General features: G+C 42.4%; 1 protein-coding gene across 2 annotated transcripts in view; it reads left to right on the top strand.

Annotated features, from left to right (window-relative positions):
- Arhgap18 (Rho GTPase activating protein 18) overlaps positions 1 to 18,863 on the top strand; it is a 202,462-nt gene that overhangs the window by 53,338 nt on the left and 130,261 nt on the right. The window contains exon 1 of one of the 2 annotated variants that reach the window (XM_076927976.1): positions 13,361 to 13,555. The exons of the other annotated variant lie outside the window; for it this stretch is intronic. Coding sequence (XP_076784091.1) covers positions 13,443 to 13,555 — 113 coding nt within the window. The 5' untranslated portion in view covers positions 13,361 to 13,442. Of the gene's footprint in view, positions 1 to 13,360; positions 13,556 to 18,863 lie in introns of those variants that run through there. 2 annotated transcript variants of the gene reach the window in all.

Genomic DNA, 18,863 nt, shown 5'->3' with positions numbered 1-18,863 from the left:
TTCCCTCTATCATCACAGTTCCCACGAAGTTGAGGTGAGAGGACATGCAGTGGGAAACCCTGAGTCTGAAGTCAGGCTGAGATGCCTAAGGAGTTTCTAGCTAGCATGAGCTGAGATCTTGTCTCAACATGGCTGACACTTGTGCCCCAACACTGATTACACTTGTTATGTCTTAGTGATTCTGAGATGTTTCTTTTATTCACCTTAGTACTGCTCACAATGGAGTATAAGATGCCATTGTTGGTTTCCATAATATTATTGCCATGTTATTTATTTACCTGTGACATGCAAAGTAGTGAATAGCCACCCACCTAACAGAGCGGAGCTCCTTTAGCTGGGGGAAGTTGTCAGATCACTACTGAACTCACCTGAAAATTGCCCATGATGTTTTGTAAGTAGGCTCTAATAACAAGAGATCTAGACTTTCAGATCAAAGAATGTTTATTCTGGGTTCTGCCTTTGCCTTCTTTCTTCCTGCTTTTTCTCATTCTTATCTATGTGCTAGGAATGTGAACCAGCTGACATTCAAGGAAGAGAAGCCAGGAATCACCTGCCCTTTTCTGCCCAGCCGCTACTCATCTCACTGTACTTTAGGACAGCCCTGTGCCTGTTCCTTAAGCACCTGTCATTCCCATAGGCTCAGAAGCAGAAACCTGATGGCATCGACCAGCAGTCTCCCAGAAGCCTTTGAGTCTAGACTCTCCCTGGCTCCCACAGGCTTCTCCCAGGCTGCTGCACACCAGTGCTTATCAACTCCTCTCTTTGAGTCTTCTTGGACAGACAATTTAATGATGTCACACAATAACTTCACGACTGTACCATGCACTGCATCCTTTTGGGGAAGAAATTTACCACTTACCCTCATCCTGTAAACAAGGAATAGCCTCTATTTAAATGTGAGGAAAAGGAAGAGGATATTATATCAGCTGGCCTGGAGCTCGGGGACCAGATGTTTTTCTTGATTCATTGTTCAGAGAGAATCCTCAAAAATACTGTCCTCTATAAATCAATTCATGTTTTTCTTTAGCTTGGAGATGGCAAAACCTTGAAGGTGGATTGGAAATTAAGGATAAAGTACTAAGAACTCAAAGCTTGCTATAAAACACTAGCTCTCAGATGTGAGAACTATGGGGTTTGAAAAGGTAAAATTATGGTGGTAGTGTGGATACTTTTTATGACATCTGAGTTTAGCCTGATTTGATTTCTTTTCTTTTCTTTCTTTCTTTTTTTTTTTTTTTAAGGCAGGGTTTTACTAGGCAACTGTAGCTTGCCTGACCCTAGTACTCACAATATAGCCCAAGTTTGCCTGGAGCTCCCAGATGCCTAGATTCCAGCCATGTGAGAATGCCTATCATTTTCAATTATGAGATTTTTATTTTGAACTTAGTAGTTCAAGTAGGCTGCAAAGTATCCAATAACAGGAAATAGAAATGACAGCAATGAACTGTCAAACGAAAATGAAGAAGATACTGGCGCCTGCTATCAGAAGTTTAGGTTAGGTTTCTACGTGGTCTAGTCTCTGCCCTGACTACCAAGGCTTGGCTGTGTAATGCACTGGCTCACCATAAAGACTGTCAACTGGACAGCAAGCATGCGCACAGGAAGGAGAATAGCCTGAAGGGCTTCTTGGTCACAAAACAAGCAAACAAAAAAGTTTGGAGTTTAATGCACTGAGGGGACTTCCTTAGTGGACTTTAAGCATTCTTGGCAATGAGCAAAAGCAACATTCAGCAAGGCAGACACAGAACATACTCCCTGTCTCAATCTCAATGTCAGTCTCTCTGTCTCCCTTGGCATATAACTCTTACCCCCTTGGGCAAATTACCTTCTTGGGAAGGAATGTCTAGAGATCTGAAACTGTACTCATGAGAGTTTCAATGCATTTTCTTCGCTCGTAACACAGGTAGTCCATAACCACAACCACAGGTTTTCCGAGGCCTTCCCACTGTGAGGTCACATCAGGGCTGTTTCTCTTACTGTGTGCTAGATGTCTGCATTCATCCAGGCTATAAACAGGGATAATCGTGTACGTTCTTCGATGTCTTGAAGATTCCTTTGCCACTGAGTTCCTTTGTATCATCCCTGCCATGAGTGGCCCAGTCTGGAAGGACGAGATGTGGTCTAGACAAGTCTGTCACTGCTGAAACCGTGTTCTGGTGACCCGTGTCAACTACAGTGACCTTGTTGCTGATGTCTGTCTCTGTCCTCTACCTTCTGTCCATGTGACTCATAGCCAGACAGTAGCCCTTCTTTGCATAGATCTGGTTATAGGTCAACCCTGAACATTCTTTTTGGATTATTTTCTGCTACTTCCCGAATATAAATAGTTGAAGGCACTAAAATCTCTAATGACCACTACATATTTATCTACTTTTATATGAGCCTCCCTCCCCCCTCCATAGCACACTCTTCCCGGAGCAGTTTAGAAACTGACATATGGTAACCATGCATGTTTATGGGGTGTCATATGCTGATTTATACATGTATACAATGTGAAACGATCCAGTGGAATCAGCATGTCTGCCCCTTAGCACGTATCATTTTTTTTTATGTTGAGAAACTTTTGAACTCTCTTCTAGTTCTTTGCATTTCAAAGTCATTTGCCTTTTAAAAATGCATTCCCTCTCTTAGTATTGAAATATCCTTTTTTTTTTGTAAGATCGATCCAATGTTCAATATTATGAATAGTTAGTTACACCTTTGCCCACCCTCCCTGAAAATAAATGTCAGAGGGCTGAGTGGGACCTGACTCACCGTGCCTCTCCGAAGTATTTGTTAGAAGCCAGCTAGAGTCCATGTAAGGTGAGCCAGCATGCAGCTTTAATGGAGACATGGGCTGACAGGATTTTTTTTTTTCTTTTTGATAGATGAAGGATTACTCATTTACTCAAAGTTTCCCTCAGCAGCCGTTGTTGGTGGGCAGGTCTTGCTCTTCGGTGGTGAAGAACCCTTGGAGAGCTTCATTCCATGCCTGTCATTCACATTTGAAAGGGTAGAATTTTTTGCTCTGGCCTGAAATCTTTGAAAAAGCCTTTTAAAGAAAATGTTTGATGATGACTGCACTGACTTTGCTTTTGATAGTCCTGGAACGCACGTGCATTCCCAGGCGGCTGTGTGAGATATGGTAGAGGCAGGCTCCCTCAACAGAAATCAAACTGCCCTGTTTTGGGGCAGTGTGTGTGTGTGTGTGTGTGTGTGTGTGTGTGTGTGTATGTGTGTGTGTGTATCCGTGTGTGTGTGTGTCTGTGTGTGTGCATATGTCTGTGTGTGTGTCTGTGTACGTGTGTCTGTGTGTGCATGTGTCTGTCTCTGTGTGTCTGTATGTGTGTGTCTCTGTGTGTGTGTGTGTATATGTGTGCATGTGTGTCTCTGTGTGTGTGTGCATATGTCTCTGTGTGTGTCTGTGTGTGTGTGCATGTGTGTCTGTGTGTCCGTGTGTGTCTCTGTGTGTGTCTGTGTGTGCATGTGTCTGTGTGTGTATGTGTGTGTGTGTCTGTCTGTCTGTATGTATGTGTCTGTATGTGCATGTGTCTGTGTGTGTGTCTGTGTGTATGTGTGTGTCTGTGTGTGCATGTATCTGTGTGTGTACGTTTGTTTGTATATGTGTGTGTCTCTGTGTGTCTGTATGTGTGTCTGTGTGTGTACGTGTGAGTCTGTGTGTGTATGTGTGTGTCTGTGTGTCTGTGTGTGTGTGTGTGTGTATGGTCTTTTCTGGGTGATGTATTCATCTTACTCACCGCAGTTTTGTTTTGATAATCTTTGCAAGGTTAAGACAAATATAGCTTTTAAGCTAGGCAGACTTACAGTAGGGAGAGTTCTGGAATATGGTTCATCTTTCTGACCAAACGTATGATTCTACTGTGTTGATTCAAGCCCTTGATAATTTAGAGAGAGAGAGAGAGAGAGAGAGAGAGAGAGACAGAGACAGAGACAGAGAGACAGAGAGACAGAGAGAGAGAGAGAGAGAGAGAGAGAGAGAGAGAGAGAGGTACATTTCTCAGAACACCACAGTGTGAAGTTTAAATTCAAAGGCTTTGGAAGGTTGTATTCACCTTCTGGAAAGAATTTTTAAAACTGCTTCCGTTTGAGCAGAAGAGGCAGCATGTTGTGACACATGCGTGTTTAGACTCCCCGAGAACACCTACCTTCACACCAAGGCCTCCTGCCTTCCTGCTCCCATAGCAGCCATGATGGAAGCCAAGCTTCATGAATGTCCACTGTATAATAGACTAACTTTGGGATGTATGAAAGACGTTGCCACATGCTCAGGAGGTGATGACCACATGGCATGTTTACTACTGCTTAATTCTTACCTGTAGGAATGGGAGGTATTTAATTTAATGGGATGATTTAATAGTATAGTATAAGTTTTTATTGGGAAAGAAACACACACACACAAACACACACACACACACATACAAATGACACTTTTAAAGGAAACTACAAAGATGAAATACTGGAGAAATAGGCTGATGGGAAATAGATTTATTTTGTAGTAGAATTTACCTTTTTTTTTTCTTGCTATTTTAATTACAGACAACCTTAAAGTTTCGTGCAGATTTTCTTTTTCCCTAGGAGTTACAGTATAGCACAGGAGCTTAAAAAACAAAGTTATTTAAAAGTAATCAGTTGGACTAGCAAGATGGCTTAGCAAGTGAGGGAACTTGCTACCAAGCCCAGTGACCAGTTAGATCCCTCGAACTTCTCAGGCAGGAGATGTCCTCTGACTATCCATACATCCTGTGGTATGTGCCTTCCTGTCCCCTCAACACAATAAGATGAATAAATAATTGTTTGAAAATTGATTCATTAAGGCTGCCTTGTTTTTGTTTTTTTTGTTTTTTGGTTTTTGAGACAGGGTTTCTCTGTGTAGCCCTGGCTGTCCTGGAACTCACTCTGTAGACCAGGCTGGCCTCGAACTCAGAAATCCACCTGCCTCTGCCTCCAAAGTGCTGGGATTAAAGGCGTGCACACTACTGCCTGATTCTTTTGACTATGTGGTGGCAGCTCCTGAACTTCAATATACTTCTGGAAAGTGTATTGGCTCTAGGAGTTAGAGACTTCCTGGTCTCTCAGCCTGAGCTCCATAACCATTTGACCTGCTTTCCTGCCTCTGCCTCAGTAGCTACTTCTATAAAATGAGTAGCATAGACTGTAGAGAACTCTTGGAGAGCCTCAGCCCTGTAGCTTTGAGTGTCTCTTTACATTTTCATAAGGCCTAAGTCCTTTTGAATATAGCTGTGTTCTCAGATCCTGTGTAAGGAAGAGATTTCAGCAAATTATTAAACCAAATGATGGAGAATACCTAGGAAGGTATATTTCAGGAGCATAAGCTGACTGGGTACAAGGACATTTAAGGAACTGTGTCTCCCCTAGACTGAGAGCAGAACATTTGGGGGAAATTCTTGGTAGTAGCAAGTCTAAATAGTACTTCTTTCTGGAATGACTGTGAGTATGTGTGAAAATTTAGCAGTCATAGTTCAAATTCAGGCTAGTGGCCTATGTGTGTCCAACCAGGCCTCCGGCCAACGGCCCTAGGATAGTCATGAATGACACCCAACACAAGATTGTAAGGTGACTTAAAACTGAGTGTGTGGATGCGGATGTGTGTGCATGTGTGATTTTTTTTTTTTTTTTTTTTGTAAGTAGATTACAACGTTCTTAAGCTTGAACTTTGTAGATGACCACTTCTGTTTCCATGTGAAAGGTTTAACTCATAAATGAACTGTATTGTGAATTTTGTAAGTAATTCACTAGTTTTGCTGAAAATTCTTTTCAGGGATTAATATATAGCCAATAATACAAAGTCATAAGTTCAATAAGAACTAATTATATCAAAATTTTGCAGAAATAGATTTTTTTTTTCTGTGATTCTAGGTTGCTACTGATGGATGAGTCAACTTTAATAGGTTCTTGGGAAATGAAAATCTTGTCACAATATCAAATTTTCTCGAGGACTTAAATGTATGTACCATATTTAAAAAGCAATTAACAGTTATTTCCAAGGAAATATTCACACACACACACATATGCTTGATTTTAGTTTATGAATCATTTTTACTTTCATTTTGGTAGCAATAAGTTTTGCAAACCCTGATTTTCAGGGTTCTGTGTAAGCATAAGCAGAGGAAGTTTAGAGTCATATGACTAACCCTCCTGGACTCAGATAGGCCTACATGAAGGCAGGCCAATCTAGAATCCTTCAAGAACCAGAGTGGAAGTTGTATGGGAAGCCAAGAATGAATTTCTCCTGAGCAGAACAAATCTGTAGGAGTGTTCTCAGATATTTGTTTGCAGAGACGTGGAGAGGATGTCACGTTCACTATCACAAAATTATATCCTGTGAATTGTGGGCTTCACAGCGAATTCATTTAGTGCTTCAGGAGCCATCCTTGGTTGGTCGGTAAGGCCACTGTTTTGTAAAACAGCACTGCACATTCTGTATCTTTTGTTTTTTGTTTTGTTTTAAAAGATTGTGTTTTTAGCCTGGCGGTGGTGGCGCACGCCTTTAATCCCAGCACTTGGGAGGCAGAGGCAGGTGGATTTCTTAGTTCGAGGCCAGCCTGGTCTACAGAGTGAGTTCCAGGACAGCCAGGGCTATACAGAGAGAAACCCCGTCTTGAAAAACAAAAACAACAAACAAACAAAAGATTGTGTTTTTAATTTTCATATGTATGTGTGTGTCTATATGAGTATGTGCACCTGAGTGTAGGTGCTGCCAGAGGCCAGAGTTACAGGCAGTTGTGACCTGCCTAATGCGGGTGCTGGGAACTAAATTCAGTTTTTTTAAATTCTTTTAACCACTGAGCCATCTCTCCAGCACACTGCATAGGATGTTTTGCCATACGAGATCCCTGCCTTTACCTTCTGAGTCCTCTTTCTGCTTCTCTCTCTTTTCTGATAGTGAAGATTTCTAGAAGTTTCTCTCAGCACTCTTGATCTGTCTGTCTTCTGATCCCTTGTCTTTGTGTAGGATGAAACCTAGACAGTAGAGTCGTTTCTTTCTGTGAGGTAGAAGGAACTTTGGAGCCTCGGCCATTTCTTTCTTGCCCAGGCTATTGTATGTGAACATATCTGCAGATAGAATCCTAGATTTTCCAAACTTTGTCTCTATGCACAAACAAAACTCAACTATGTATTATGTGTATCCCTAGAATGTTCCTCATTCAGACTTTAGTCAGTTGTATTGAGAACATATCTCTTATGAGAGTGAGTAAAGAAGAGAAAGAAAAGTAATGGAAAAGTCAGTCATGCAGTGCACTTGACTTTGTCAGACAGCGTCTAGTTTCAACATGACGAGTGGATTCACCGTGAAGCCCTATGACCTTGAACAGCTACAGTCCTGCTCTTCAAAAGCCCTCTCCAAGGTCCAGTGCCTAACAAACCTTATAAGCCTCTGAGAATACAAACTTACTCTATCATTGCTGGACATTTTTTTTCAAAAGGAATAAAAGGTTGTTTATAATGGCCAGTGCACTTTTGTCTCATTAATTTGGGCAGAAGACTCTTAGAAAGGATTGTCTCTTAGAATACCATAAAGTCCCAGTGTTTTGACATAAAACTGTTTCAAAGTACCAGAAAACACATGTATGTGTTGGCCAGAATGTAAGTCTCCAAAGCACTGCATTTCTTCTGTTTGCTTGAACACGGTAGGTAGCTTTGCTCTACGCTCTTGTCCTTGCTATTTATCTGCTGTATGCACAGCAGTATCAGAACCAAGAGAACTCTAGCTTTAAAAATATCTAACTGCACACACACACACACACACACACACACACACACACACACGGGGGCTCATGTGCCCTGCTTATGCTACCTACAAGCTAGGAAGTGCCACCTTCCTCCAGTCTACAGTAGGCAAAATTCTAATATGTCTTCTATGATTCTTGTATGAGCAAATGAGAAACCCTATCATCCAGGTCTAGGAAAGAATGAGGACACAAATATTAGCAAATATTATTTATTAGCAACAAACTCTTTAACTGTTAAAAAAAAAAAAAAAAAGCTTTTTTTTTTCCTTTCCCTTAAATGTTTGGAAGATGCCCTAAATTGGCTTCCAGCCATAACAGTTGCATATTATTCTGGCTATGACTCATATGGATTTTCTCCTGGAGGGACAGTTAAAATAACTTTGAAAATATGGTAGAAATGTTTGAAACTGTCCAGATAAAGGCAAAAGGCTCATCCCCCTTTGACCCAGATAGGATTAGTAACCAGTACCATTTCCAAGGAAGTCCATTTCCGTTTCTATAGGCAGGATGTGTTTAGTTGTAGCTTCTTTGCACAGAACTGACCAGAATGGAAGCTTTTAAGACTTACTCATGAAAAAGGCCGGAGGAGACCCAGAATGGCCACATGGAGCATTCCCTTCTCACTAGTCAGTCCTACTCCACATCTCAGTAATATCACTTAGGTAAGAAAGAAATTCACAACTGATGAGTCTGACACACAACTATAAACTGGGCTTAACGTTGCCATTTGAAAGATAGTTTTCCATATGACTCAGCGTCTGTCTAGGTTTTACATCACCTTATAGATGTGATAATTCTTTCTCACTTATTGATGTTGACTGATGGGCAGGGAAATTATTAATAAATGTGTTGATTTCACGGCCACTTTGCTTTCTTCCCAGTGCAATCTTGTATTACTAAATGGGAGCCTACGTCAGAATCTGAATAGTTAGTAAACTCTTCCATACTAGTAGCACTGAACGTAAGAATTTTTCAAATAGTTTTTGTACATGGTTGTCAAATTGTCAAACACTGCAGTGCTATTGCTAACCTATTTTTAACAAATTGAGTGCATAAATTACAGCTCTCTTCCCCCTTCCTGTGACATCCAGTACACCACATTTGAAGAGGACGAATTCAATGCATGTTTAAACTGTCTTGATGTTTTTAATTACTTTCTACGATGACTCATAACAGGAAGTATTTGGCATGAGCTCAATAGCTTGGAATATTAACATTTTCAAGGACATGAAATGTCTGAAAAGGCAGGCGGATTTCTGAGTTCGAGGCCAGCCTGGTCTACAGAGTGAGTTCCAGGACAGTCAGGGCTACACAGAGAAACTCTGTCTCGAAAAAACAAAACAAAACAAAACAACAACAACAAAAAAAAAAAAAAAAAGGAAAAAGAAAAAGAAATGGATGAAATGGGTGAGGGGACATTGAATTTGTTCATTGAATTTCATTTTTTTTTTATAAAGAATATTCATGAAATAATGCTGGTAGAGAATGAAAAATGTACTATGACTATTGGTGGGGTTTAGGTTATGAAATCAGAACACCCTTTAATTGGTCCATGGTGGCTATGTTTTCTTCATGATGACAGAGTAAAAGTCTGAAGCTATTTTTAACCCACTTGAGTTAAGTCTGAAGCTGTGTACACCAGTCCTACTGGCTATCTGCCTGTGGCAGGCATATCATCAGACCAGTAACAATAGGACCTACAAGGAAGGCATGAGGCAGAGCCTGAAGAATTTCCATGTAATGAGTAGGCTTCAAAATGTATATATAATGTTATGGGATTCAACTTGTATCACAGTTAATCTTCTGCCTGAACCCAAATGTTATTTGAACTTGTGAAACAGTTACATTTTAACCTGCATATTATGACTAATTCATTAAACAAGATACTATAATTAGGTAGCGATACAACTTAATTATTGTTTTGGTTTCTAGTGGACAGCATCTGTCATTATCAGTTGACTCATGAGCCTTGGTTGCTTCCCCTGCATAGTACCCAGAGACTGAAGCGTCAGGACAGGAAGGAAAGAGAATAGAAGAGAAATGAAGCAGATAAAAAAGGAGGTCCAGGGAGGCGGGAAGAAAGCGTGAGGCAGAGAAGACACAAGAAGTTCTAAAACTCAAGGCTCTGAAGAGCAAAGATGGCAGGAGGAAGGAGGGGACCCTTCACCTTTTCCCCATACAGGTCATTTACAAGCATAAGCTCTTATCTACTTTCCCTCTGGCTGTCTCTTCCTGTAATTTTTTTTTTCATTTTATCTGAACTGGTACACACTTCAGTGGTGCTGGTGTGTGGCACTTGTCTACCAGTTCGGATTGAAATGGAAGGAACCTTCAGAGTCTCTTAATTCTCCTTCATTTAGCATCTCCTTAGAGGCCTGGGATATGACGGGAGGTCAGATGCTGAGGGGAAGACAAATGAAGACTGTGGCCCAGAGGGATGTGTAGGTGAGGCAGAAATTCCACTCAGGGCAGGGAGTAAGAATAGCAGTGGATCGTGGGCACTGGAGAGTCACTGAAGGTTTCTTAAGTAATGATATCACCAAAGTAGTGCTGGGGTTTACAGAGTGAGAAAGAGTTGAGACAAAGTGACAAGAGTGGGCTAAAGAGGCAGGCCATGCTGGTACACACCTTTAATCCCAGCGCAGGAGGAATGGGCAAGCAGGTCTCAAGTCTGAGGCCAGTGGGATCTACAGAGGGAATTCCAGCACAGCCAGGAATATTCAGAGAAACCAGAACTCTGTCTTGGAAAATAAAACAAAGAGTGGAGCTGACCCCCGGATTGTAAGTCACTGCTTGATGTGAGGGCGCGGAGGAGAGGGGAACAGAGAACCCTTAGGCGAGCGTGGAAGTACTGAGCAGCTAATTGTGGAGAGAGAGGAATTAGAACGGGGTCTTTTAAAAGGAGCATTGTGTGTGAGTTCACTGTGACATGACAGAAAAGACATTTTTGAAAAATGTACATACTTTGAAAGGGCCAGGAGTTAGCTCGGCAGTCGTGAACACTAACGGCTCCTCCAGAGGCCATTAGTTTGACTCCCAGCACCAAGAAGGTGGCAGCTGTCTGTGACTCCACGAGGTATTATGCCTCTTCTGGCCTCCGCAGGCACTGGGTACACACGTGGTGAGCAGAGACACATGTGAACAAACTACCCATATGCATAAAATAAGTATAAAAAGCTTAATGTGGATGAGTGGGCTAGTTTATGTCAGGTTAATGCAGGCTATAGTCATCTGAGAACAGCTCACAAAATGTCTCCAGATGTGGTGTGTAAGCAGGCAACCCTACAGGGCCTTTTCTTAGTCAGTGAGTGATGCAGGGGAGAACCCAGCCTATTGTGGGTGTTGCCGTCTCTAAGCTGTGGCCCTATAAGACATCAGGTGGAGCAAGCCAGTAAGTAATACCTCTCCGTGGCCTCCACATTAGCTCCTGCCTCAAGGTTCTTACTCCGTTTAAATTCCCTCCTTGGCTTCCCTGATTCAGATTACATCCAGATAAAACCCTTTCCTTCCCTTTTGTTTTTGGTCTTGATGTTTCACAAGTAAGGCTGGATATATTTTATCGTTGTTGTCTGTTTTTGTTTGTTTGTCTTGAGACTGGGTTTCTCTGTGTGGCCCAGGTGGCCTTGAACTCAGATCCACCTGCCTCCGCCTCCCAGTGCTGGGATTAAAGGCGTGTATCACCACACCCAGATGACAATAGGTATTTTAAATATGAATAATGTTATCTCTCAGATTTAAATAATGAAAAATACAAACCAGATGCATATGGAATGGCAAAATCAAAAGCCTCAGAGGAATTTTAGCTAGGTTAACTAAGAGGGACCACAAAGGTACGGAACTTCAGTTTCTGACTGGGGATTCAGAGCTTTTGTTAGCTTCCTAGCCGGATCCAATCTCCCCACCCACACCCACATAGACTGGCAGTCATGGTGGCAACTGGAAGGCCTACTGGCATATACTTGGCCAGAGAATCCTTCAATGTAATGTTCTCAACTAGATAGCAAATTCAAGGCTAAAAGCAGGGCTGGAAAGATGACTTAGTAGTTAAAAGCACATACTACCTTTCCCGATGACCTGAATTTGGTTCCCAGCACCAAGTTGGGCAGCTTACAACCTCCTTATAACTCTCTGAGGAATCAGAGACTGTTCTTTATCCTTCTGGTGTACCAGAACACTTGTGGGAAACACTTGGATGAACATACAAACATTCACATGAGTAACCACCCCAAACATCATCATCACCACCACCACCACCACCACCATCATCATCATCAAGGTGTGGTGCCAAGAATAGCACTTGGGAGCAGAAATAGAAGAATCTATGGTTTGAGGCCAGTCTGGTTTAAACAGCAAGTTCTAGGCCAACCAGGGCTACACAGTGATATTTAATTTAATGTTACATGTAATATAATTATATATATATGTATATATATATACATATATATATGTATATATATTATACATAACATAGTTATACATATAATTATATATTTCTTATGTATAATAAAGTATCAAGCAAAATGTTTCAAATGAGATTGTCACATCTATCAAAAAGCAGGAATTTTCATTTTTAATGTTTTAGACTAGAAAACCCAGAAAATGATTTTTTTTTTTTTTCCCGAGACAGGGTTTCTCTGTGTAGCCCTGGCTGTCCTGGAACTCACTCTGTAGACCAGGCTGGTCTGGAACTCAGAAATCCGCCTGCCTCTGCCTCCCAAGTGTTGGGATTAAAGGCGTGCGCCACCACTGCCCAGCCAGAAAATGATTTTTTAAAAAATGACTTTTGAACTTGCTTTTTCAATTGACTAAACAAGACAGAATCTAGGAGGACACCCCCTGGTACTTACTAACTTCTTACTTATTTACTAATTTATTTTGGTCAAGATATTTCACCTGTCTACTGGCTATACTCTTTCTAATAATATTTAGAGTGTGTGTGTGTCTGTGTGTCTGTGTGTCTATGTGTCTATGTGTGTGTGATAAGCTGGAGTGCTCCGGGGTGCTCCACTACCATCACTGAAAAGTAATAGGTTCTCAGCAAATGTTGAAACTTTTTTTATTTTGACCATTACCTTTGAACAGACAGGTTATTAGGTAGACATTTAAAAATTTATTTTTTCCTAAATAGTGTTTGATTAAACAGCAGGTATGTTTGACATTTCAGGGTACACAATAACACAATATTTTCATAGCGGGAAGCAAAGCCTTTCTGGTGGGCCAGATGGCATTGTGACCTTTGCTTGGGCTCCTCGGGGTTTGGCTGCGGTGAATGCTGAGTGCCTGAAGGGGTTAAGGAATGCCTTACTCGAGTTACAAGAAGCAGCAGAAATTATCAGATGGTAACACAAATGGGGAAGGGGGAAAGCCTCTGCCCTAACCCACACTTTCCTAGCTAACTAGGCTTGTACTTGCATTGGGAGCTGGGAGCAGGGACTGTGCTGTGCACCCAGGCCCCATTTAAGTGTTGCCACTGCAGTCGGGGGACTGCGGGGTTTAAACAAAGCTGTGAGTCACACACGGCCTGTAACTGCAGGGCCAGGAAGCCCTGCAGGAGAGGCCACGCCCAGAGCTCTCCCTGTGAATCGCTGGCCCGGACAGGGGCGGGGCTGGCCCTTGCTAGTTGGCAAGGCGAGACAGGAACTTCATTCCCCTCTGTGTCAGGATCCCAGAAATTATGCCCCTTCTCTCACCATGAATTGGCTCTCGAGTTCCTCGGGAGTTGTGCTAACTGCTTACCACCCCAGCGGCAAGGACCAGGTCGTTGGGGACAGCCATGCAAAGGGAGGCGATGAAGCCACCTCCAGGTAAGGAGAGCAACAAAAACCCCCCTACCTGTCCCAGAAACAAAGTGACAGGGAAGTTGTCATGAGGGAAGAGAGTCACCTCTGTACTTGAAGCCTGACCTAACGCTGCAGCATAGGCGGTTGGATTGTTCTTTGCATCTCATTCACCCGAGTGCAAGAGCCCTTCTGCCCCAAGAGGATGGGGGAGGTTGGGGGGGTGGGTGGATGTGGCTCTGTGGCTCTGTGGCTCTCCGGCTCCCGGACCAGTTACTTAGCAGGTGCATGTGCAAATACTGACTGATCAAATGACTGTATCGGAAACACTCTCTGGGCGATGGAATTCTTGAATGGGCTCAAAATTCTGCTGGAACTGTTAGCTGGGAAAGTCTGCCAAAAAAGCAGGGAGGCTTGGTCACTCTACTTGCTGTTTTGAGAGTGGCACCCTCCGCCCCCTCGCTGAAAGCAGACCGCTTAGGCAAAATGCCCAAGTCAGTGGTCTGTGGCTGTGCTGTTCGCATTCTTCAGTGTATGTAGATTACTCCCACAGCCCGACACACCCCTCCCTGCACTCTTGGGATTTCAAAAGGGAGTTTTTGTCAGGAGGCAGTAAGTACTTTGCTGGTAGAGGGAGCATGGTTAATGTTAAATCACTTTATAGGCAGACAGGGCAAACGCTCTACAGACCATTGAGTCTCAGAGTCCTCTCTCTGTGTGTACTTTGTTCTGTTTTTCAAGGTTGGTTTTTCTCCTGCCTCTTCCTTTCTCTCCTTAATGACCTTCTCCCTAGCTGAAGCTTGTAATCTCCAGGCTTAGATATAAATTGCAAATATTGGCCTGAAGATTGCAAAAAGAAAGTTATCAGTAAGTCCAATTCCATCTTGATATTAAAAGTGATAATGAAAACTTTGTTATTCCTGGGTGACTTGACGCTGGGCCTTCCACTGAAAGAAGGACACCTTTCATTGGTTTTCCAAATCCCTAAACGTGAGGGGTGTGGGAAAATCAAAGGAAAGGCTGTAATATTTCGCGTTAGACGTTGGCTGGGGAACTTTGCTTCTCACATGTTGCCCATTGTATCGAGGCCATTGGATGAACTCATTTCCAAAGTTCAAAGGGAGTGGTTGCTTGGGGCTACGCCTGTAGCCCTTTTGTTTTCTTTGGGATTTATCAAGTGTTTCCCCTTGCTTGCTTCTTCAGGACAGTAAAATACTCACTCACTCACCTTTTAGCTGCAGGCTACCAGCAACCGCAAACCTGCAGCAAGCAGCCCTAGCTTGGCTTCCTTAGGATAGTTAAAATAGCCCAAACTTTGTGCTAACTAAGTTCATTTGTCACTGGCTTCAGGCTGGGTGGCCTGAGGAGGGAGCTGAGTCGTGGGTCTCCATTGTGAGAGGGAATGAAACCCCTGGGACTTTGGGTCCCAACCTTCATCCCACTGTTCAGACTCAAACCCCAGACATTCCTTCAGTTGTAGCAAAGTCTCTTAGAGGAAGCTTTCTGCAGGAAACTGTAGCCATTCTTTCCTGTTGTTTGCAGGTTTGTATAGCTTGTAATGGGTGGTTTAGTCTTGAGGGGGTTGGAAAAAAAAAAAAACATGTGGATCGGATTGTTTTCAGCTATTGCAGAAGCAGAACCAAGGTGGGCAGAGAAAACAGGGTGGGCAGTAGGCCGCGCAATATGTGTTGGCCACATCTCTAGGTGGGCTGTAAAGGGCCTGCCATATTGCTTACCCACTCTGTTCTGGGATTTGACTTTCATGAGGGATAGGGTGTGGGGAGAAAAGTGAAGACTAGTTTGAGGGGGATGAGGGGGATAAGGGGGAGCAGTCCTCATTAATTTTTACCCTAAAGCTTAGGATTCCATATCAGCTAAGCAGAATGTAATGTTGGGAGGTTCCTTGTTTAGCCTCAAAGGGGTTAAGATACTAGAGTTGGCATGGAGTAAGGCTTCCTGGAATGAGGGATTTGAGCAGTGGAAGAGATAGGGTCCCTAGTCATAATGGATGCTGGCTATGGGTGGGTTGGCTGGCTGGTAGTTTAAGCGTTAGGAAGATGCTCTACGATTTCAGTGATAGTTGATGCCTATTTTGTAATTAAAGCTGAAGTAAAACTCATATATATAAGAGGCTAAATTAGACCCTGCATGTCCTCATATCTATTTAAAAGTAGCTGGAGGTAGCTCAAAATTCTGACCTTGTTTATCAAAAAATGTCATTCTGAATAATATGTGCATCGATGAGATTTTGAATCACATGGTTTAATAGATTAACTCACATATATATGAGTTAATATATATATATATACATATTATATAATGTGCACATTACATGTTATATATTTCATATATAGCAGCAAAATACAATGGGTTATATTTATGACTTCAGATGTTTATAGAAAATGTTTGATTTTCTTAGCTTTCTCTTGCCAAATCCTTCTTTATTGCTGTTCTGGTCTTATGAAAACTCAGGATGGTGAGACGTTTAATATTTTGGTGAGCGGTCTGTTATCATAGAACTCTTTATATCCCATTATCTCAGTCAGAACACAGGCTCGGATCCCAGATTGAAGAATTCCTCCTACTCCTGGTTGGAGCCTCCCAGCTGGAGAATCCTGTTTTTAATCCTCCCAGTTGGAGAATCCTGTTTTCATCCTCCCAGTTGGAGAATCCTGTTTTTCTGTTTTATTTATTTATTTATTTTTTTGCAGTGTTTTTCCTCAAACTACTGGAACTTGAAAGAATATGTTAACATTAATTTTCTGGCTAACTGTATACACATGTTTCCAAAGGAAACCACTTTTTATGGATAGCTATATTTACAAGACTTTATTTACTTACTTGTGTTTTTAGGCAGGCATCTCAGTGTTTGCTTTAGGAAAAACAGTTTCTCAAAAAAAACAAAAGCTATATTGCTGTTCTCTTGACTTTAGCATCATCTCAAGGGGGAACATTGCTACGATTGCTTTATATGGTTTTTCTTTTAATATTAACTTCTAGTGATATTTTCTGTCTTACTGAAAACTCTTAACTTTAAAAAAAATTTTTTTTAAATAGTGTAAAATAGGTTGGAGAATGAGATCTTTGGTGCCTTACTAGAACAAACATGGTTTTCATTATCTAAGGGTTATCAGAACCCTGAAACCCGAGGCTGGAAGTCCAACATGGCTGACTTCTTGCTCTCCTGGTCATTAGCAGTGTGTACCACAGACCTGACATCTCTGCCTGTGGTTGGACTTCACAATAGTCTTCTCCTTACTGGGAAGAAGCTGGATAATGCATGAAAGCCTTTGGGGCAGTCTACCTCCAGGCAGCTTTCCTAAATACTTTAAGCCACATAGGATATTCTTCAGTTTGTCTTGCTTGGGAATCTCATTTTGTCAAGGGTTAAGAAATAGAAGGTCACCATGCTTAGTTAAGAATGATTTTTGGAAGCTAGGTATGGTGGCACATATCTATAATCCCAGCATTTGGAAGTGAGGGAGGATCTAGAATTTAAGCCTAGCCTTGTCTATCTACCTATAGAAAGTTCAAGGTCAATCTGGGCTATCTGAGGCCACGCCTCAAACAAAAAGTATCTTCCAGCACAACAAGGAATAATAAGTCAATAAAAAGACTTATGGGAAATTGGGTGTCCTGGTGTATCTGTAATTTCAGTGTACAGAAGGAATGAGGAAGAGGAAGATTTCAAAGTAATCTTCAGATAGCTATCGAGTTTCAATCTCATCTTTAAGACCCTCCAATTCTCATTCACTCCCTATACCAGGTAAAGAAACAAGACACTGGGAAATGAAGACTAATATAAAATTGTAGTCTTTCGAAATCCAAAAGACCTTGGAAATGTCTTTTCTTCCATAGCTGTTCCTGAATTGGACTGGGGATAGCTGCACATGCAATCGGACGTGAAGCCTGTGAACCTCAGTGGAATGTGGGCGGGTCATTTTTTTTTGGCAGCCAGACTCCCTCCTGTCTTCTTTGTACTTTCCTCCTCCATCTTAAGGAACTTGGCCCAGCAGCCATGCCAAGTGGAAAGTGCTGTCACTTCCATAACCGAAGTTCAGATCTAAGAATGTTCAAGTCTCCCCCATTGCTTTGTTCTGGAAGCCCGTAAGGTCTGTAAGTCACTCAGTTACTCCAGTTGAGTTGTCACTGAGAATCTGGCAATTGTCCCTGTGCTGGTGTTTAATGGAAAATGTGACTGCTTGTGGCTTTTCCTCACTGTGACAAGTACCTGAGAAAAGCAAGAGAGCAACAAGGAGGCCTCTACCTTGACTCCAGTTAGAGGCCTGAGCCCATGGACCCATATTGATTTAGGTTTGAGTCAAGGCTAGGCAACATGGCGGCGGGCGTGTACTGTGGAGGAGGCCGCCAACAAGCAGAGAGACTACGGGTCTGGGTTGATAAGGGTCAGGCTGCCGAAGACACACCTCAAGTGGTTTATTTCTTCCTATCAGGCCTTACTTCCAAAAGTTCTTTATTATCCCCACCCCAGTATTGCTACCAGCTGGGACCAGGGGTTCAACCCATGGGCTCATGCAAGACATTTCATATTTAAAACGTGTCGAAAAGTATGTGTTGGAGTAGGGAGAGGTGTCCTGGAGTCGGAAATAAGCCAAATAAGCCGAGCTGCGGCTGGTCAAGATTAGCAGGTATAAGAGAACAAGGGTTGTGCTGGCCTAGAGGTTAGAATGCAAAAGAGGCAGGAGCCTAGAGGAGGCCCTGGAGCTCTGGTAAGAGAAGCAGAGAGCCCTGCAGGCCAGAGGGCCAGGGAGAAGGAAGCTAGTGGACAGGCGATGGCTGTGTGAGCTGGTGAGACTCTGATTAGATTTTTTAAAAAGATGGAATGACATGAAGGGAGGAAAGATTTGAAAGAGGAAGGACAAGGACTTCAATTTCAGAAGGTCATAGGGATTGATAATATAACTAGGAGAAATGACCACTCATAGGAGGTGGAGCTGACAGTGGGCCTGGGCCAAGGTCTTAGTCATTGCAGGAATGGAGGGAGTGGGTCACGAACTCTTGGAGATAGAGAGTCTGCCGGATTTCCTGATGCCTGACGCATGAGCAAACTCAGATAAAGGTTGCATGAATTTTGAGCTAAGTTCTTATAAGGAGAGACTTGTTAGTGATTTAGATGGGGAAACTTCCTGTAGTATATAAGGGGGATGTGTTGGGGAGATCTGGAAGTCGGGCTTTTGAATATAACTCTTAAGAAAAAGACACGGTTTGCTCTCCTTGAGGAGGTCAGGATTTTTTTGTCTGTCTCTCCTGGTGCTGGGTATTAAACTCAGAGACCTGTGCTTGCCAGACAAGTTCTCTAACCACTGAGCTATGT

The sequence above is a fragment of the Arvicanthis niloticus genome, chromosome 30 (assembly GCF_011762505.2).
Source record: "Arvicanthis niloticus isolate mArvNil1 chromosome 30, mArvNil1.pat.X, whole genome shotgun sequence".
Lineage (NCBI taxonomy): Eukaryota > Metazoa > Chordata > Mammalia > Rodentia > Muridae > Arvicanthis > Arvicanthis niloticus.
The sequence above is the reverse complement of the archived record's forward strand: the minus strand, read 5'-3'. Positions and strand labels throughout refer to the sequence as shown.